The sequence below is a fragment of the Nelumbo nucifera genome, chromosome 3, assembly GCF_055504915.1.
Source record: "Nelumbo nucifera cultivar China Antique chromosome 3, China Antique-T2T, whole genome shotgun sequence".
Taxonomy (NCBI): Eukaryota; Viridiplantae; Streptophyta; class Magnoliopsida; order Proteales; family Nelumbonaceae; genus Nelumbo; species Nelumbo nucifera.
In genome coordinates, this window is record NC_142651.1 from 3,070,064 (window position 1) to 3,092,086 (window position 22,023).

General features: G+C 36.8%; 1 protein-coding gene across 3 annotated transcripts in view; it reads right to left on the minus strand.

Moving 5' to 3' along the window:
• Positions 1-22,023, minus strand: part of LOC104592813 (protein MICRORCHIDIA 7) — a 45,066-nt gene that overhangs the window by 15,816 nt on the left and 7,227 nt on the right. For 2 of the 3 annotated variants that reach the window (XM_088900160.1, XM_010252309.3), the window contains exons 2-16: positions 15,662-15,736; positions 15,500-15,534; positions 15,306-15,384; positions 14,589-14,681; positions 14,327-14,411; positions 10,041-10,116; positions 8,630-8,758; positions 4,399-4,497; positions 4,048-4,149; positions 2,705-2,866; positions 2,517-2,612; positions 1,095-1,146; positions 903-1,014; positions 755-825; positions 278-675 (exon numbers count right to left, since the gene is read on the minus strand). In XM_088900160.1, the coding sequence (XP_088756286.1) occupies positions 278-675; positions 755-825; positions 903-1,014; positions 1,095-1,146; positions 2,517-2,612; positions 2,705-2,866; positions 4,048-4,149; positions 4,399-4,497; positions 8,630-8,758; positions 10,041-10,116; positions 14,327-14,411; positions 14,589-14,681; positions 15,306-15,384; positions 15,500-15,534; positions 15,662-15,736 (1,664 nt within the window). The remainder of the gene's footprint in view (positions 1-277; positions 676-754; positions 826-902; positions 1,015-1,094; positions 1,147-2,516; positions 2,613-2,704; positions 2,867-4,047; positions 4,150-4,398; positions 4,498-8,629; positions 8,759-10,040; positions 10,117-14,326; positions 14,412-14,588; positions 14,682-15,305; positions 15,385-15,499; positions 15,535-15,661; positions 15,737-22,023) is intronic. The other variant, XM_010252310.3, reaches the window with a different exon arrangement.

The window sequence follows — 22,023 nt, forward strand, 5'->3', positions numbered from 1 at the left end:
GTGGACAACCTACTCAAAATGCCTCCATAATTCCAATGATCTCTATAAAGTTTCATTGAAAATTTCTATCCAACACTTAGTTTTTGAACCTCATTGTTCTCCACCACAACTCATTGCTAAACTCCTTGTACCTCATTGTTCTCCTCCACAACTCATCTTTCAACTTTCTAATTGAGTAGTTTGTCCTACATCACATATGCACAAGAAACAAGTATTTCCAGTAGAAGCTAGCAACAACCAAAAAAAAAAAAAATCCTATTTTTCAGTTGATACTTACCTTTGCCTGTGAACTTCTAGCAGTATGCCCATTTGATAAATCATCTCTTTGAGCTTTGCAAGTTCCTGAACATGGATGAGAGAACTCTTTTGTGAGAGAACCATCTTTTGTGAAAGATTTCTTAGGGGATGTCTTGTTACTACTGCCCTTTATCACTCTCTCAAGAGGAACAGTTCGAATCTCTGTGTCACTATCATCTTCAAGAAAAGGTGGCAATGGTTCTTTAGAAGTTGATCCTTTTGTGTTCTTTGTTCCATTTTCCCCTTTATCATTCATGTGTGCATTCCCATGTTTGGGGTCAACTGTTTTAAGAGATCGTTCAGGCTCTCTTCTTCTGCTTGGGGAGGCAGCTTTTTCTGAATGCTTTGATCGGTGAGGAAGATACTCAGGTGAAGACTCTGCAAAATTAAATTGGTCAGAAAAAAAAAAACAACATGAACAACTGACAATTAAACGAAATACCATTTAACTAGCAACCTCCACTTGCAGACTCAACAAGCTTCTTTTGACGCCGAGGAGCATAGCCAATTTTATGACAGTTGGTGGACCTAAATCAAATAGTGGTTTGTAGTTAATTCATTAAAGAAACATTGAAACCCAAGTCAAAAAATATTCGAGAACAAACCAGTAATTTTTTTGCATCTGTACTAATCGTGCCTCGAGTCTTGAAAGAACCGTAGTACGTTCAAATCCTTGTTTATCATGAGCTGGTTCAACAAAATTAGCTTCCAACACACCTGTAGCGAAATGAAATTGCATTAGAAATGACCCTAGTCTCAGATAATTAGATCAATGTCTGAAAAGTACAAAAGAATACCTATAACTCCCCGACCATCACTCCCTGCAGCATTCCAGACCCTCCAGAATGGCTGAAATAAAATAAACAGCTCTGATTATAGTGCTCCATAAAAATAGGAGATGCTCAATCCAGGTTTGTTTTTCCTATCTTTCCAGGCTAGTGGTTATGACATTCCACACTACCAGGAAGCAAGCTTAAGAGACTCAACTTTCGTCATAGTCTTAAACTCTGTGTTTGATATTTTGCTTATCCTCGTTTAGAGGTCATGTGAAAGACATGCAACTACTTTAGCATTATAGAAGAAAGCAATGTTCTTGAATTGGCATTAACCTAGATAGTTGGACCAGTGAACCAGTAAACAAGAATATTAAAGTTCATCCAGTTGAACTGGTCAACCCACAATCATGACAGTTTTCTAATTTCTAGTGCAACATCAGGGCCAGTCTTCAAAACATTGTAAGAAAGCGACTTTACTTTTTAGGGTATCAGTTAGCTTTTGGATCAGCTATATATTAAGAAGAATCAAAATGTAAGAAATAGAGTCATTTTCACAAGTGTTATTCTTCAGTTCCTCAAGTCCTGGAATGACTAAATACTCGTTCTAGCTTTGATTATTATCCCCTTCTCTCTAATTTAAGCTTTCTTGCTGCAATAATACACCTCTAGATTGGTAATATGAATACTTTAAAATCCTCACTCCTCAGTATTTGAAATTTTGGAGAATAAATGTTGGTAAGGATACATTATAGATTGAAGATCATCTATCAGAAAATTGAAGATGAAAACTCTTAATTTACAAAATTCAAAGTTGGAGTTACAAAAGAAAGACCCATGCTTGGTAAAATCACATATATGCCATGTTAGACAAAACCTAATTTTGTCGGTTTAAAGAAACTCAAATGTGCGGTATCTATGATTTTCCAGATATGTATACACAGAAACAGAAACAGGACAAGGGAATATGAATCCTATTGGTATGGGTATTCTATGTAATATGCTTATATTATACATTTATAACTAGTTTTTAAAGATAAATGTTATTTCTCAAGACTTAAGTCTTTCTGAATTTAATTAAAATTTTAACATGTGCAGATTCTTTATGGTATAATTTTTTGAAATATATTGTTTTACATATTTTAAAAGTGTTAATGATATAGGGTACATCTATAAGTGCATGCAGTATGCAAAATGGGTAAATAGGCGTGTACAGGTATCCAGGTATCATTAAGTATACAAGTATTTTCAACCAGAAATATAGCCACACAGAGGACAATCAATCAAAACCAACGAGAATATGTCTAGGTGGCTAGACCTCAGAAATGGTTTCTCAAGATTCGTGTCAGAAATATTGAGCAGAAATAATACATCTTATATATTAAACAGATTCTGCTAATTGCATTTCCAATTAACATTAAAAGCATTAAAAGAATTAAAAACAACTTTAATAAGTCGGTTCTTGTGATAAACATTGAATCCTTGAATATCAATATGATCTTTTGCATCCTTGACAAACCCAATTGTCACAACAGCAACCATCTGAAATCCAACATATGATGAAAGTCAGAGATTAAATCATCATGAATTAAAAAGACAGGTATAAATGCATAATGTCACAACGCGAGAATTACATTTGATTCCTTGGGAACCCCATATGCACCAGGCTGTGGCCTGTATGTGATTTTTTCTGTTAACATCATATCTTTCACCAAGTTGTGATGCTCAACATCTTTCCCACGTAGAATAATTCTGAAGCCATGTGGAAGTCTAAGATAAAGAATTGATGAATAACTCTGAAAAACAAGAAGATGAAATGATATCATGAAATCCCACATAGATGCATTATTAAAATGCCTAGCACTGGATCCTATTTTTAGAAGTCAAAACAATTTTAAGTGGATACAACAACAAAGTTGGAGTTGAGAACTTAACAAGTCAGGACAACATAGCCACATAATGATCATAGATTACTTCCAGTGAAGTCCAAAACCTACATATCCAAAGCACATAAAAAACTACATTATTGTGTACATATCAGAGCTCAAAATTATGTGGATCTGAATGCTCATCACATGCCTGCATGTTAACCATATAGCATACAGTAGCAATTCCGTAACACCATGCACATCAGCACATAATCAGATACCTCCTAATGTTTTTGATTCATGAACCATTTGCCCCAAAAGGAAGGCCTAGAGACTATTTTCCTTTCCTCTTACTCCTATTATTACTTCAAAGCATTGATGCATTAAAATTGGACTTTCCTCCTACTCCTTGGACTATTTTCCTATTTTCCTTTCCTCTTACTCCTTGGACTTCTTTTTTAGATAAAGTGCAAGTAATAGTAATAAATAATAATAATAAATTTATTATTATTCATTTCTCAAAGCTCACCAGGTGTGTGAAGAGATGGTGATAGCTGGTTGCAGTGACAAGAAAGCCAAACCCACCTAAGTCCCCCCAACTACCCAACCCCTTTTTTGTTGCATCCTTTTCTTTTTCCTCAATGGTTCATGGTGTGTTCAGTTTTTTTGTTTGGCACTATGAACTGTGAGTCAACCAAGATGATCATCCTTAGCCTGACACCATGAACTATTTTGCCCTTTGTAATTAAGGGGAAAAAAACTATTCCAATCTAGTGGCCAGAGATCATAAAATGATGTTAGACAATGACCCATTTAAATTGGACAGCAGAACCATCAAACCATCAACTACTAAGATAAGTGCCTTGGGAGATATCCTATAATAAGATAAGATAGTGTAACTCAATTTTAACATATTGATAGAGTGAACTAGCAGGGCAATTAATGTTTCCAACACAAATAGTTGAAATAAGGCTATGCTGAGCTGAGTTAGCAACAACACGTACAGCAACTTTTGAACAAGAATGTAAAATAAATTTTAGAATCTCTACCTAAGAATGCCACAAAAGTGGTTATAGAACCCCAAAACAAGAGCTAATATTATAATATACCCTTAGCGAATGTCGGTAAGTCAGGAAATGCCTAGAATTAGGGAACTGCTTTGCCATCTGTATCTTCTTCTCATCTCGATTGACACCTCTAATCTGAATATCCTGTAATTTCAAACGTTACAAATGAAATGATTAATTATATAGACACAAATCTCTTTTTAATCATCATATAGAGGTGTATACTATCTACCATGAATTATCTTCTTCAATCATAAACCAAAGACGACTTTTTTTTTTTTAATTTTTAACCAAAGAACCAAAAAAGTCAATCATTCAAAAATAATTAATAAACTTGTCTATATGTGTTAAAGAAGCTATAGGCTTTGAGAATGGAAGTTATAGAAGACATACATGAGGATCTGTGTCAAAATCAAGTTCCAATTCTCCTTGGTCATCCTCCCAAAGATTATATATGAGTATGCGTGTACCTTGTTCTTTCAAATAATTGAACTGTAAAAGCAAAAGCAGGAGATTATAAAAAGGAAAAGTGAAAATGATAGTACATAATAAGCTTTGGAGAAAAAATAATTGAGCTAAGGAAAAAAAAAAACAAGTATATGTCAAAAAACAAAGTTGCAATTTAAACATTCAGGATGGTCCACATTGTATGGGAGTACAGAAAATCAGGTAGCACACAAAATGGCTGAGGTTGTGGTAACACTATAACACATTAACACCATATGAATCAATGGATCACTCACAAATTGAAAGGATGAAAACACCATAGACCATATATACAAACATGTAGGGGACACATTTACTTTCCAATATTAATGTGTAATTCTCGCTGGTCGCTGCAATTTCATCCAATAGAAAAAGAAAATTTAGTTTTACCTATTCAAATGGAAATGAATTTTTCCATAATTTTATTCCCAAAGATCCAACAATATGGTGATCCAGTAGGAATTTATCTACCAAAAAAAAGTAGGAATTTATCAACATTTAAAGTTTATGAAGTCAAAATCAGATAAGAAAAGAATTGAAAAAAAGGAAATATTACTTTCAACAAATTAAGATAGTGTTTGGGATTGCTTTTGAGGTTGGAAAATTATCCAGGTTAGAGCATTTAGTGGAACTTCTCATAGTTGTCAAGGTGCCCCTAGGCAATAAGGAACTTTTAGGGATCACTCAACAAAGTACACATGTCTTGGCATCATCGCCAGGCAAGGACACACTTTTGGGGTTGCCTCAATTGGGAATAATATAACAGAGGCACTGCAAGGTAGGGATGCAATTTGGGCAGGGTAAGTCAGGTTTAAGGCCAAGCAGTCCTGGGTGGGTTGGTTTGACAAGTAGTTGGGTTTTAAGGTCTTCTTGCTCATGTTTTGCACTTTTACCTTTCATTTAGGTTTTATAGCCCAACTTAGAAGTAGAGTAAAAGAAAAATACATAAAAAAATGTCAATATATACACATACTAGCAGGGCCTCATGCGACGCATGGGCTTTGCTAATTCTCAATTGAACCTAGCAGGTTCATGTCCGATTCAAACATTATTTTTTGATTGTTAATTTTTTATTTTTATCAAGGTTTGTTAGGTAAATTTTCTTTAATTTATACTAATTATTATTTTAAAATGGAATAGTATTAAATTAACAATAATTAATTTCAAAAACAAAAAAAAATAGTCTTGATTATTAAATATTAATTATTTTTTCAAAAATATTGGTAACCATTTAGTACATGGCTAGTGAAAGAAACTGTGTAGTATACGGTACCATACCTGTATAGTATATGGTACTGTGAAGCACATGGGTTGATGTAGGGCACCCATATGCCAACAGACAATCGAAAAAGGAACTAATTGAACCTGTTTTAATCATCTACATTTGAATCCGGATTATACAAAACCCAATGATTTTGCTTTTTTCTAACAATTTCAACCAAAAACTGGCCATAAAGTCTATTATAGTGTAGTGTTTTCAATGTGAAAACTCTACGATTTTTGTTTTGCTTATTTACTACAAAAAAGAAAAAGAACAAATGGAATAAAAATTAGTATTAATTCCATTACTTTTTTAATATATTTGTATTTATTTTAATTTTAATAATAATATTAATTGTTTTTATATAATTGATATCCTACGTTCCATTGTATAGGTTATCAATATAGAAATGAAGGTTTATTTGGAACCTAGATACCATACAATGTATGGGTTGGCAAGAATGGGTTACAAGAAGCCGCCTACTTCATCTTCTTCACCCACATTGATAAAAACAATGAGGTAGGTTGGTTTGGTTTGGTGTCCTATTTCATCGTGCAATGCACGGGCTTTGTTGAGAAGAAGTAAAGCAAAAGGAATATTATGACATTCTTAACTGGGCTAAGCCAAACCGAATCCAACCCCAAGCAATATTTTTAGGTTTATATATTGTTTAATAATTTTTTTTTTGATAAATAAAAGTTCATTAAGAATTCATTATCAACAAAAGATAAAGATTGTTACAAGCATCCCGACGGGAGGTGCAAGATGCAGCCTCACCCTTTAAAAGAAAAGAAACAGCACAAAGATTACAATTGGGCCCAATACAACTTATCCCTAGTTACTCCTTGTTTGGCTAAACAATCAGCAAATGAATTAGCCTCCCTTCCCACCCATTGTATGATTAAATTCATATGTTGTGTTGCCCATTTGAGCTTCTTCAATTCATTTCTGTAACACCATATTATTAATTTTTTTTATTGTTAGTTAAATTTTTTGAAATAGGTAAAGTATAAGTTTTTATTATTGTCAATTAAATGTGTTTTGCTTTTTACTATTTTTATTATTTCTTCATTGTAAACTTTTAATCCAATTATTAATTATTCAATAATTTTATTATTTAATTTAATTAAGATAATATATTAAGTTATTATGAATAATTAAGTTTTATCAAGTACTTAATTTAATGAATTATAAGTCAAGTTATTTATTAAGTTATTTAATTCAAGTTAATCCCGTCCAAGTTGCAACCTTGACACAAGATGTGCAGACAAAAAAGTGCCAAACTAGGTAACAAAAAGACAAGGTCAGTGCCACATTGCAACCTAAACCAATTTTAGAATCAATGGAGGATGAAATCAGCTTCCTATTCCTAAACCAATTTTTGAATTCATGGGTGATACGGGTATTGGTATTTTTTTTACTTTTTTATATTTATTTTCTAGTTCTAGGTGTCTTAAGAATAGGATTTTTAAGTCATCTAGAATTTTACTCTTATTAGAAAATCAAAATTATTATTTATGGTAACTTTCTTACCTACTATTTATAGAAATTCCCTAATTACTATTTAAAGTAAAAGTACACTTAAATGTTTTTGGTAATTTCCAGTAGAATTATTTTAGGAGTTAGAGTCACTATTACTCTATTAGGAGTTAGAAGTTGTTTTGAGTTCGTTTCCTACTCCAAATTGGAGTTTATAAAGAGACATACAAATTCTCTCCCACCCTTCATTCATAGAAAAAGTTCTGACCCACAAGACTTTTTCCACATGTTCAAGATAGACCATCTTTCATGGACAACTTTGTATTAACTAAAAACTAAAATGATAAACAACTATTACCGATTAGGCAAAGCTCTAATACAAGGTTTGATGTAGGGTAGTACAGACTATGGGATTGAATTAGTGGGTCCCCTACAGGATGGATGGTCTAGATCTGACACGGGATTCATCTACATGGCAATTATAGGTAAGGTCATGCAGGGAGGGATCCTACTTGACCCAATTGGAAACCTCTTTCCTATGACAGATTACACTGAAAAAATAAAAGAAAGATGGGGAGTAAATTTGGTAACAAAAATTAGGGTTTCTGACAAAAAAGTGACCATACTCTCTTTTATTGTATGGTTATCGATATTTTCAATATGAAATCATAACAAAAAAGCAAGCGTATCTTATAAATTAAATCCTTTATTTGCCGAAGTTTCACCAAGGTGATGCCTAGACACTTAGGTGACAAGGCAGGCCTTTGCCCCTCAGCCCCATCTTGCCACCTTGACAATTATGGTATTTTTAATGTATAAATGGCTGTTCAACATAAATGAAATAGTGAGGGAAGAGAGATGTTTTGGCCTCTAAATTATTAGGACTACAAGGGTTTTCCAAGCTTCTAAGAAATAAAATAAAATGTATTTGCAATTTTTTAATTACTCATAAAAAATGAAGTTTCAATATTTACTGCTTCTAGCAGGAGTTAAAAAGCATAAGTAACAAAAGAAAATAAAGAGAGATAACTACCCTTACAGGTATAGACCTCACTGACCATGCATCTTATACATAATACATCAATATTTACAACAAAAAGTTAAATATACCTGTAAGCATCTATTTTAGTTATTACATTAGCCAATCAGTGAGTATCCTACATCCTGTAACTGGCAATTGTTCTCATACGAGACCAACAAAGCACATTCAATTTAAAAATAACTTATATGTTTATATGTCACAACAGTAGCTATTTTTTATTTTTTATACCTTATTATTGCACCATAAGTCCATAACAGAATGAAAGACCAAATCCTCTACCATAGGTGGAGCTTAATAGAAAATCATAATAAGAAATGTAATTACATATAATCATTTAAGTAGAAAAGAAAAATCACCTGCTGAAGAAGATCGTCTTCATCTGAATAAGGTGACCACTGTACAATAGTATCTAAATTTGTATTCCAATCACCAGGTGATGACCGCAACACCTTTTTCCAATTGCTTCCTACTTTCTCATAGTCGATCTTGTCATTTCAATGCCAACAACACAGAGGGGGGTAGGGAAGCAACAGCTTAAAAGAAGAAGACTGAGAAGTATATATCAAATATATAAATTCTACAATCATTACATAGCTTATTACTACGGGATTTGTGTTGTTACAGGCATATAGCTTAAAGGTGTTATATTCCTTAAGGCTCCATTTGGTTTGTGGGGTGGGAAGGGAAAATATGGAATATTCTTCCCTACCCATGTTTGGTTTGTGGAATGGGATGGGAGAAACATGGGATCATAGATCCCAATTCTTGGGATGTGGAATCCCACCATTTTGGTGAGAAACAAGTGGGAATGTAGAGGTAAACTTGTTTAACCAAAAAAATAAACACCTTGTAGTATTTCTAAAAAAGGGTCAGCCCAGTGCATGAGGCTCCAACCAATGCAGGGTCTAGGGAGGGAAAGACATACACAGCCTTACCCCTGTACACATAAAGAAGCTGTTTCCAAGATTTGAACCCTGGTCACCGAGGTTGCAATGGAGCAACCCAACCGTTGCGCCAACGCCCACCCTCACCTTCTTTATAGTATTTCTGAGAGAATATTAGACGCATAACCCATTAATAAATTATTAATTATATAATAGCATATTAAAATAAATTAAAATAATTAATTAATAACGAAAAATAATTTATTAATATTAAAATAATAAAACTATTAATTAAGTCATAGGTATTAATAAAATACAATCTTAACAATAACATAACAAACAAATAAAAACTAAGATAATAACTAATTAACTAATTATTAATTAACAACAAAATAGTTAATAATTAATTAAGTAATTAATGAATAAATAAATAATAAAAACGTTAAATAATTAATAATTCAAAATAAAATTTATTTAACTATTTCATAATAAATATTAATAATATAAAATCTTAAATAGATATTAAAATATGAATTCTTACTTAATAATTAATTAACTAATTATCAAATTAATTGATAAAATATTAATAATTAATTAATAATAAAGTATTACTAACTACCTAATTATTTAACTATTAGGGTTGATTTCCCCACTATTTTTCCTTTGGCAACCAAACAAAACGTGAAAATTTTTCACCCATTTTCCCTTTATCATGCCATCCCACCAAAATCTTCTCTCAAACCAAACACAGCCTAAAAATCATCATAATTCACTAGAACATATTTTTAACCTTGATACTAGAAACTCAACAGAGTTAACCTAAAATCCTGATAGGGTAACACAGAAAAGAACATGCTCTAAGAGTTCTTAAACATATCCTTACCATGGGGACTACAATATCCTCCTTCCCTGTACTCCTCAAAAATGTGTACGAAAGCATTCCAATACTTTGTGTGGGGCTAAAGGGAAAAGTTCAGATGAAACAATTAGTTTTGATAGTAAAGATAAAGATGTTACAAATTACAAATCAAATGCGTATAATAATAAGAAAATCCAACAAGTGAACATGTGCAATAAATACAGAACAAAAGATTAATAAACCCAAGTTACAATTAACCCACACATAAAACTAACAAACTAGCAACTAAACATGAATTGCTTTCAACTGGATGGAATCCTAGATCTACAAGCTTTTGGAACCCCATAGTGGATAGTTTTTCGGAGAAGTTGGTGGCAGAATAAGAACTATGTTTCATTAGCTGGAAGAATTACCCTTAGTAAACTTGCCTGTTTATTTCCTTTCAGTAGCTTCTAGTGAAGGTGGCAAAGACTCTTGAAAGAATCATGAAATATTTTATTTCCTTTGGGAATCAAGGGAGGGTAAGAATGCCATCTTGTCAAGTAGACCATAGCATGTAGAAGGAAAAGCGATGGGGGTTTTGGTATGGGTGAATTAGGATGAGGAAATTGTCATTGCTGGGCAAATAGCTTTGGAGGTTTCCCTTGGACTCAGACAAGTTGTGGCATGATGTGATCAATAGCATTCATAGTTTGGCATCAAATGGTTGGGAATGCCAGGGTGAATCCTAGGGCCACCTTAAAATTCCCATGGAAAATTATTGTGGATATCCTTGATTCTTTCCTTCCTTGGACTCATTAATTTTTTTTTTTATCAGTAACTCATAAGAAGAATTTATTAATTTTAAAAGAAAGCAAAGAAGCAAGACATTGTGGAAAATACAACAGGCACCAAGTGTCTAGACCTCCCAAACATATTATAGCTGAGCCCAAAACATACTCTGTCTCCGAACCCCTTGCATAGCTAGACCATCTGCTAGGCTGTTGGCAGATCTTCTAACCCAATTAACCTGAATAGACATGCCCCTAGAGAGCCATTTGAAACACCTAAAAACATTCCTTAGATGCGTTCAACCAATATTTTGGAGTCGCCTTCAATAATTAACCATTCAATAGTCAATACCCAATTCTTTGGCTTTCTCAACTACAAAAACAGCTGCCTAAAATTCTGCAGATGCCACATCACCTTGCTCAATTGGACCTGAGAATAGAGCACACATATTTCCTTCTTCATTCATCTGTGATAACTCCTCCAATTCCGGAGGGGCCAGGATTGCCCATACAACTCCCATCAAAATTCAGCTTCAGCCAGCCACTTGATGGAGGTGACCAGTCCACTGATGCTATCTGTCTTCTAGAAGAGGAAGCAACAATTGCTCCCCAAGATCTGAAAAACTCATCAACCTGAATATCTGAAAACAGATCCAATGCTTTAACCCTATGAGCCACCCCCTTATGGTTATGATCTCGATCAAGGCTTCCTTATTCCATTATGATGTGCCAAGTGGATTAAAAAGTCAAATTTCTTGAGGATCTTAGGGTAGGTGACGGGTGACCAACCATTAAGGACAGATTCCTTGCCTTTTTTGCCCTATCTAGAATAAAAACAAGCCTATGTCTCATTGTGTCAACTTTTCTAACTCAGGGCTGGGTGGGATTTGGGCCTTTGTAGGGGATTAAGGGAATGTGATGTGTCCTTTGCTATTGCTTCAATGTTGTTCAGTTTGCTTGAGGGTGTCTCCCTTGATTCTTCCTCCTCAGATTTAGAATCTGGATGCCCAACTCCCTAGGATCTTCTATTGTTCTTCCTTCTTTTGCATCCTTTCACCTCCTCCTCCTCACCCCCAGCGGTTTTCCTGGTTCAGACTTATGGAAGGGGCCCATCCCTTCCAAGATTAAAGCTTTTTGCTGGGATTGTTTACACCAGAAGGTTAATGCTGTGATGTCCCACAAAAAAGAAGGCCAACTTGGAGTATCTCACCTCACATTTGTTTCTTGTGTATGGCAAGTGGTGAAACTACCTATCACTTGCTAATCACCTGCCCCCTTGCTAAACTCTTGGATACAGAAATAGCATTGTGGAAGATGACTCAAAACCAGTGATAAATTGACTGGGCAAAACCTGTCAAGTGACTTGGAAATTGCAACAGCCAGTCAAGGCAAGAGACATTGCTATGGAATTGAATACCAGGATTACATGGATAAGGAGGTCAGCAAATGGAATGACTGATACATTAACCAGACTTGGAACCAGCAGGAATCAATCAATTTGGGGGACGGGTATGAATAAGAGAATAAAATGATGTAACACACACAGTCACACACAATTCAAATGAGGAAGGAAAGTGGGTTGGGCTAAGCTGTAGCAGATGCTAAGCACTGATTGTAATTTACATTGTACATTATTCTGTTTATAATTAATAAAAAGGTCACTGTTACCGATCAAAAAACAACGATTGCTTTCAATATTATCTATTTGAATAAAGCACAGCAAGGTCCTGCCATATATGGTCACTTCTTCATAGATTTGTATTTAAATGAACTACATTTCTAAATATGGAAGGGTTTGCCATGCCTGACATATTGTACTTGTGTTGAAAGTAATGGCATTCCCATTGAATTACCAATTTCATGCAAATTTCCTTTGTCCATGATATTTAATTTCTTAAAAAAGGGAAGCATCTTGAAAAAGAAGAAAACTGGCCTATGAAATAACCTATCTTGAAATAAATGATGCTATTACCTTGAAAAGAGCCAGACAATGTTGCATCAAAAATGACAATGATACAGACATACCAAAACCTAGAATATCATATTCTAGTTATTTGTCCATTGGTGGTACATATAATGTAATAATATATCACCTTTCCATGACAAATCAGTGAAACACCTAATTAACTAATCAATTTAATTTAACACTTAAAAAGGTTCCTTGAAGCATAATCTTTGAAGCCAGAGTTCCTTTCTGTAGGAATTAACTCAGAATGACCTTTTACATGTTAATCTAGAAATGCAAGTGCATTGGTCCCTATCAATGTGATTTGGTAGCGTTTACAGGCCATTACTAGGCCACGAGCTATAAAGGCTCTATGAACTTTTCATTTTAATTTGACTGCAATCAGAGGTTGTTCAGAGAGTTCTAAAAAAGCACTCTGTGAAAGTGTATAGGAGACGGGCGGTTAAGAAGAGGGTGTCATTTCACTTACCAGCAATGGAGGAGGAGTGGACAAGCTGGACATCTGGTGGCAAGGAATGAAGAGAGTAATGCTATCCAGGACAAGAGCTGCTAAAGGCTCAGCTTAACAACATCAAGGGCACCGATGAGAACATAAGACTCTTCAATGTTTTTTTTTTTTTGAGATATTAAAAGACTTTTCAACAATTTAATTGCAGAACACCTTCCTGCAAGGTGATGTCGACAGATAGTCAGTATGGTATATGAGCTGTTCACCACCAGAGACTGTTAAGGATGCAGTGGCAGGTTCCTGCTCCCACCCTCTACAGATATATGATGAGAACTATGCAGATGAGAGGTTGGAGAACTCTGTTGGATATGTAGATAAGAGAGAAGAGGAAGGGGATAGATGAGGCCAGAGTCTTTTGGTGGTTAGGACAATTAGGATGAGAGGGAGAAGTATCTTGTTGATATGATACATAAACGCATCTGTTCCTTTTGAGATAGTAGTGGCATATAGAAACAGGTGGCTAAGCCCTAGCACTGTTTTTCTTGGGCAGGGGAGTTGCAGCCGAAGAGACCTTTAGAGGAAGTTCTCTTTTCTTTATTTTTGAGAGAAGGAGAGAGAAAAAGAGAGAAACATTTGGAAGAAGATGACAGGAATAGAGAGGATTTCAAAGTAGGGAGTGGTTGCTGGTCAAGCAGGAGAGGAATGTGGCTAGAATAGCAATCATGACTCATGAGAATAGTGGTCAGGTGGTTAAAGGAAGATGAAAAAGAAAATTGTTTTGGGAACTCTAGAGGAAGAGAAGGGATAGTAGAAGCAAGGAAGAGGCTGTGTAGCTGGACCTTAATGTCTGCAATAGCATTTACGAGTTGGGGAGGTACTTCCTGTGGAGGATAAGTGACTGCAGGGTTGGAGGAATGTTCCACTTTTTTTTTTGTTTCTTGTTTCTTTGATTAGTTAGCCTTTTGCAAATTTTATATGAGGGGTAACTATTGTGGATTTGTATATTGTAGGGGCTCATTGTGTTGTTTGGGAAAATCTCACCCATCCTTGAATTTCTATATAAATTTTATTTTATTATTCATAAAAAATGTAGAAGTGGGAAATAATGGTAAAGAACATTTCTAACCTTTTCCCATCTTTTCCATGACAACGTGAAAATACAATAACATCTGCTCCAAGCCTCATGGTACTTGTCTTGAAGCCATTTCCATCTAGAAAAGAGAAATAGCATAATAGCAAAACAATAAACTTAAAAATATGAAATCCATCAATAATAAAAATAATAATTATATTATATCTGGTCTCTGTCAGAAGTCAGAACAGATTGCTTAGAAAGCAAATATTGTTGTCTTCTGTGGAAAGCACCTCTCTGTATGAATATAACTTACATTGTCCAATTGTATTTGCCAATTTGCTTTTTGCAGAATATCCAAGAGACATGCATTGTCGCATTTTATCTGGATCCATCCCACCACCATTATCTGCAATAACAAAACATCATAAACATAGACATGACCATGAGAATCAAAGGTTCAAGATGATTCATGACAATTCTACAGCATTATCCATCAATATGATGCCACTTTAAGTCTAGAATTTTCCATAAAAGCATCTTTGTGCAAATTTTAAGTATCGGACTAATATAATCCGAAGGCTGGACCATCCTGACCTATTAAAACTTAAAAGAATAGGAAAGCGCAAGTTCTGTGTTATGTGTGTGTAGACATAAAAGATATGGCATATTTGAACGAGTAGAGACACCAATTCATCTTCCTTATTCTATCTTCTATGTAAGGATTGTTTTTCTCGTCTCTGTCATCTCAGGTTGACAAGCATGAGAACACAGATTCAAGTTTGAGACTGGCCACTTTGTGCAAAAATGACAAAGGAAATAAAGTATTCAAACCAACATTTTTCCCATTACTAATAGTGCTTGGTTAATGCCACAACCACCAACCTACTGAACCTCTAGGGTTCACCAGACCATATTTGAGGCCAACCTGGATTGGCTGCACTATCAACTCCCACCTTCATAATGCAGTATGGTAGCAACATCGGAGGTAATAAGACCACAAAAATAGAAACAAGAAAAATCAGCTTCATACCTTCAACCAGCAACACTCTGCTACCATCCTTTTCATTTTTCAGCATATCTATATTAACATATGTAGCTCCATGGCATATCTGACATCAAGGTGGAAGATAAATTGTATAAGGCATGGTTTGGTACAAACAATATAACAAAATTAAAGACATAAAGCAAGCAAACAAGAACCAAAAAAAAAGAAAGAAAAAATACCTCATCTAAAGAATTGTCCAGGAGCTCTGCAAAAGCTGTAAAAGGAGAAAATGAGAAGCTACCAACAATACAAGATGGCCCACATTCATAATTATATGTCAAAACCCACAGACATGAAAATTTGCACAAGAAGTTGAGAAAAACTAGGCAAGGGAAACATACCTCCAAGAGCCCATTTATGGCTAGTAGCATTTGAATGCAGAAACTTGGGATGCACCCTGACATGATCCATGCCACCTGCAAAACATATGGGGAAAGAAAATATTTTTTATCAGTAACCGGAACTTAATTAATATGTAAAGCACCATAAGTTCCAGAAACAAAATATAAGACAATTGCCCATAAGTTCCAAAAAGAAAAATGTAAAAGCACCATAAGTTCCGAAACTTAATTAATATGTAAAAGCTGTAGAGATACTTGATGTAATGTTGTTCTATGGCCCCTGTTGTACCATAGCATTCTTTTTCTTTCTTATCTTTCAGCCCTCCAAGGGCCTCTTTGTAATTATTCTTTTTTATCTTTAGCCCTTCAAGGGCCTCTTTGTAAATACATATAACTAATAACTAATAAGATATATAGGCTCTTTGGGGGTGGGGGTCAACCATTCAGTTTGACGCCCCTGAAACTCTTGGTGTTCTCTCAACCTAGAAGAATGACATGGTACCATGGCAGGCCATATCCTTCAGCTGCTGATTTGTTTGAGTTTTGGGGTGATTAGTAGACTGCTTAAGGAGTATTTCGATCACTCTCAAATCCTGGTTGAAGTTTTTTTAAGTGCTGTTTTGGATCAGATGAAGCTGATATCCTTTTTCCTGGAAAAGCCCAGCAGGTCAGATTTTCTTCTTTTTTTAAAAATTGGCTAATTCAATTAGCCTAGAACTTTGTAGTTGGTGTCACCCAGGCCTTCTTTATCTGTTCATCATTCTATCGATCCCATCTTGTTGTTGACAGTCCTGAAACTTACCATTTTAGGACTGAGATTGATACAGCCCTCTTTTGAGATTTCTGTAGCAGACCTCAGTTTTTTCGGTGAAGTATTATTTCAGCATTGTTGTTGATTTGCTACTGATCTTAATTGGGTGATTAATCACCAGTTTCTTGGACTGTTACCCTCTCTTGAAATCTGTTAACTTATTTTAGACTTTTGAAATGTCTGAGAAGGTTGATATCATTCCTATAAAGTTCGATGGAACTAACTACAGCATGTGGAAGTTCCATTTCGACTTCTTTGTTGAAGGAAAAGGCCTAGAAGGATATTTGGATGGGAAGATTATTAAGCCAGATGAAACTGATATCAAAGGATATGCACAATGGAAGTTGGATAATGGGAAATTAGTCTCTTGGATACTAAGTTCAATTGTTTCTCATATTGTTGTACCCATGAGAATGATGCATACAGCTTATGAGATGTATGCATACTTGAAGAAAGTGTACCATCAATCAACATGTCCAAACAGTATCAGATTGAATCTGAAATATTTTCCTACTGTCAGGGAGATAAGAAAATTTAGGAATATTATGCCGGTTTTATTGATTTGTGGGAAGAGTATGAACTTGTCAATACAAAATCTTCAGATCCTGTAGAATGTGTCAAGTATCTCCAGCAACACTTTGAGAAAATAAAAGTGAATCTGAGATTAGCAGGTCCAACATACTGAGTAGAGGGACTATTCCAGATTTGGATTCAGTGATGGGGGACTTGTTGAGGAAGGAGACTAGACTTTTAACTGCTGCAAGTTTTGATGGAAAATTAATTGACTTTAGGGCTGATACAGCTTTTGTTGTTCATGGAAATAAGAAATCTGGGGCTAAGGACTTCTCCAAAATACAATGTTATGATTGCAAGGGGTTTGGACACATTGCATCTCACTGTAAGAAGAAGAATGTTTGCACCTATTGTAAGCAGCATGGTCACATCATCCTAGACTGTCTAGTTAGACCATCTAAAGGTGCCCAGAAGAAAAACCAACCACGTGCATATCAAGTGACTGAGGGCCAAATAATTGATGCTTCCTCTTCCAAGGGTGATTCTTCTACTAAGGGTGAACCTTCTGCATCTCCTGTATCTATGGATGAAATTCAGCAACTGGTATCATTTGCTAATTCCTCCACTTTTTCTGTCATTGGCCTGTTTGGTGAGTTTTCTAGTTACTATTCTTCTCAGTCTCATATTTGGATCATTGATTCCAGAGCAACTAATCATATGACAGGAACTTATTTTGAACCCCCATATAGCATTCCTAAATCCCATCATAGACATATAATTACTACCAATGGTGAAAAACTAAATATCATTGGTAGCAATGACATTTCCCATAAGTTGTCATCTACTGCCTCTTTTCCTCTTACCAAAAACTCAACAAAATGGAGTGGCAAAGCGTAAGAATGGTCATGTGCTCAGTGTTGTTAGAACCCTACTACAAGAATCACATGTACCTTCTTCCTTTTGGGTGGAGGCTGCTAGTACTGTTGTTTTCATGATTAACTATGTTCCCTCATCAGTTCTAGCTAATATGTCCCCTTTTTCAAATACTGTTTGGCCGTTCACCAGACTTATCTAGCCTACATGTTTTTAGGTGTCTTTGCTTTGTTCATCTTCCTCCTCATGAACGTACTAAGTTATCTACTCGGTCTGTTATGTGTGCCTTTATGGAATATAGTCCAGATCACAAAGGATTTCTTTGTTATGATCCTTCTGCTCGTCGTATTTGTGTTTCTCGAAATGTTGTTTTCCTTGAACATATCTCCCTTTTTGCTGTTGTTGCAAAGTTATCTGCTCCATCTATTTCTGTCTTGCAGAATTTTGACTCACTGAATGCTTCTCCTCCTACTGGTGTGAAGGAATTTCTTGTCTTCTCTCGCAAAAGATTATGCGCCCCAGATCCTACGCCTCCAACCTCACTTCCTCCTGGCTTGGATCCTCCCCCCACTAATGCTCCTGTAAGTAATGTTCCTTCAGATTCTCTTCCTTCCACATCTCTTTGTCGTTCCTCTCGTATTTCTCAACCCCCTAACCACTATGGCTTCCCTTCAAACCATAGTTCTTTTTCTATTGTGTTATCTGTCATAGAGATTTCCCGCTCATATAAGCAAGCCATTACCAGTCCTCATTGGAAAGATGCAATGTATGCAGAAATTCATGCCTTACAGGAGAATGACACTTGGGATTTGGTGGTCCCTCCCCTAGATGCTTCGTTTATTGGAAGTCATTGGGTTTACACGGTTTGAAATCAAATGGCTCGTTGGACCGGTACAAAGCTAGGCTTGTTGCTCAAGGATACACCCAAGAGTATGGCATTGATTATGAAGAGACATTTGCTCCTACTGCCAAGATTACTACAGTCTGTATCTTCCTAGCTTTATCTGCTACACATTCATGGGCCATTCATCAGTTAGATGTGAAGAATGCTTTTGAAGGAGATAGTATACATGAAGCCTCCTCCTAGATATAGTGGTGATCCCTCTCTTGTTTGTCAGTTAAAGAAATCCTTATATTGTCTCAAACAAGCTCCTCGGGCTTGGTTTGAAAAATTCTGAGATGTTGTAGTGGCTGCTAGCTACAATCAAAGTGCCTCTGATTATTCTCTCTTCATCCGTCAAAGACCACAAGGCATTACCATCTTGTTGTTGTATGTAGATGATATGTTATTGACAGGGGATGATAAGGTTGGAATCCAAGAACTTAAGTCTCTTCTCCACAGTTCCTTCCATATGAAAGATTTGTGTTCTCTTACTTATTTCTTGGGGTTGGAAGTACATCATAGCAACCGTGGTTACTTTGTTTGTTAACGCAAGTATGCTTCTGATCTTATTAAGCTTGCTGGCCTTACAGACACCAAACAGGTTGATACACCTATGGAACTCAATGTCAAGATGTCCAAATCCGATGGGGCCTTGCTTTCTGATGCTACTCTATATCGACAATTGGTTGGGTCTCTCATCTATCTCACCATGACTCGTACAGACATTTCCCATGCGGTTCAGGTAGTTAGTCAGTTCGTTTCAGCCCCACATGACTGTTGTCCACCGGATTATCTGTTATGTTCATGGTACTCTACCTCGAGGACTGTTCTTTTCTTCTTCATCTCCTCTTTAGTTGAGAATTTATGCAGATTGGGCAGGTTGTCCTAACACCATACGGTCTACTGTCATCTATTGGGTGGTGTCTTTTTGAGAGACTCCCTTATCTCCTAAAAGGTAAGAAACAACAGACAGTTTCTAAGTAATCTACAGAAGCCGAATACAGGGCTATGTCATCGGTATGCAGTGAGATTGTTTGGCTTCAATCTCTTCTTGATCTTGGTGTTCACCTCCCCACGCCTATTCCTCTCTATGCTGACAACACTAGTGCTGTCAAAATTGCATCTAATCCAGTGTTTCATGAGAGAACCAAACACATTGAGGTGGACTAACACTTCATTAGGGATCTATTTCTTGTTTGATCTATTTCTTGCTGGCTCTATTTCCCTTCCTCATATAACTTCCAACTTCTAGATTGCTAACATTCTCACAAAGCCTATGACGAAATCTAGACATCTATTTCTTGTGGGCAAACTAATGCTTATGTCTCAACATCAGTTTGAGGGTGAGTGTAGAGATACTTGATGTAATGTTGTTTTATGGTCCCTATTGTACCATAGCATTCTTTTTCTTTCTTATCTTTCAACCCTCCAAGGGCCTCTTTGTAATTATTCTTTTTTATCTTTAGCCCTTCAAGGGCTTCTTTGTAAATACTTATAACTAATAAGATATATAGGCTCTTTGGGGTGGGGGTCGACCATTCAGTTTGATACCCCTGAAACTCTTGGTGTTCTCTCAACCTAGAAGATTGACAAAAGCACCATCCCTCATTGGTTCAAGATCATTGCTTCCCTTCATACTTTTACCGAATACCGATTGACGAGGGGCAATTTGACCCGTCCAATGATGTGACGACACATGGAATGATGAAATGATGTGGTGACACCTCAGCGACCTCGGGCACCTCAACAATCCCAGCCACCTCGCGCACCTCAAGTCACCCGGCTAGATTGAGGCTCGAGTAGCTCAATTATATGCACTGACCTATCGAGGCACCATGTAACCTTTATCTAGAAGTAAGCCAATTGTCTCCGATCTCCTTGGGATCACGGCACCACGTCAACAGTTTATCTTCTCCCCACCCGATTCGAACGGACTTGTATAAGCCTTATCAAATTCAAATTACATAGAGTCTATCTTTGGGTGTGAAACCAACTCCGGACCAAACAGGCCGATGATCTCGGACCTGCATCGTGAGGCCTACAGCAGCTCGCCTATATAAAGGCCTTGCCTCCAATCTCACAAGGTACGTGCAACTAAGCTCTCTAATTCTCTTGCAATCTAAAGCTTTCAACTCTCTCAAACCTCCAAATCACTGACTTAAGCATCGGAGTGCCCACACCGAGTAAAGTACCCCGGACACTTTGACAGACTTGTTTTGCATCTCGACCAGGCAACCTCACTAGCCCGACATCCGAGCTGTCCTCCAGCAGGGAGCATCAGATCGCGCTACATCAATTGGCATTGTCTGTGGGAACGCAACAAAATCCAAGTTCTCACTTCACTTCATCACAACAATCTCAATGTCATCCGCAAGCAACCAACCCGCCAACAACAACAACCAAGTCACAAGGGGGCAAGACCAACCTGTAGCACATCCTAAGGTCCCCTCTATAACTATCGGGCAGTTCACAGTGACCTTGACCCTGTTAGGCATTCTAGTTATGCCAAATCCAGCCTTCCCCCTGCACCAAGTGAATGTGCCTCTCCCTCCAGTCGAGCCATCAGTGGTTCCTGCTGGGATTGATGTGCGCCAATTCAATGCATTGGTGTAGTACATCTGTGGCATGAACCTGCAAATGAGGACGTGGGAGGAGCAATTTCCCACCCTAGTAGGAATGCAAAAGCAATAGCAACCACAACAGCAGAACTTGAACGTCGAGCCGATTCAGAACCAGCAGCCCGGCAACCAGAACCAAGGCCAGGTTCCGGACCCTCGTCGCTCTGACGATCGAAACCAGGTCCCAATCAAAGAGCACAGTCGAGCCACTACACCAATCAGAACTGGAGGGAACAACTCAACCGAGGTGTCAAGGAGGCGTCGCCGACATGTGTGCTGCAACACTGGGAGAAGCCAACTCACCCCAACCAACAACGAGGAGGCAAAAAGAAAAGGAGATGTGAGCTAGGTCGTTGTCCAGCCAGCAGCACAGCAGGTGACCCGCACCTCCCCACTAGCACCAGATATCCTTACGGCCCCACGGCCTATGGATTTTAACGCCCCAAGGCTGGAGTCTTACAACAGGACTACCGATCCAATTGACCATCTGGACAGCTTCCAGGCCCTGATGCAGTTACATGGGGCAAATGATGCGAGCCTATGCATGGCCTTCCCAACCACTTTCCGAGGCACAGCCCGAATGTGGTACTCGGGGCTAGTCGCGGTCTCCATTAAAAGCTGGAACCAGTTTACAACCCACTTCGCCACCAACAAAAGATGTCCG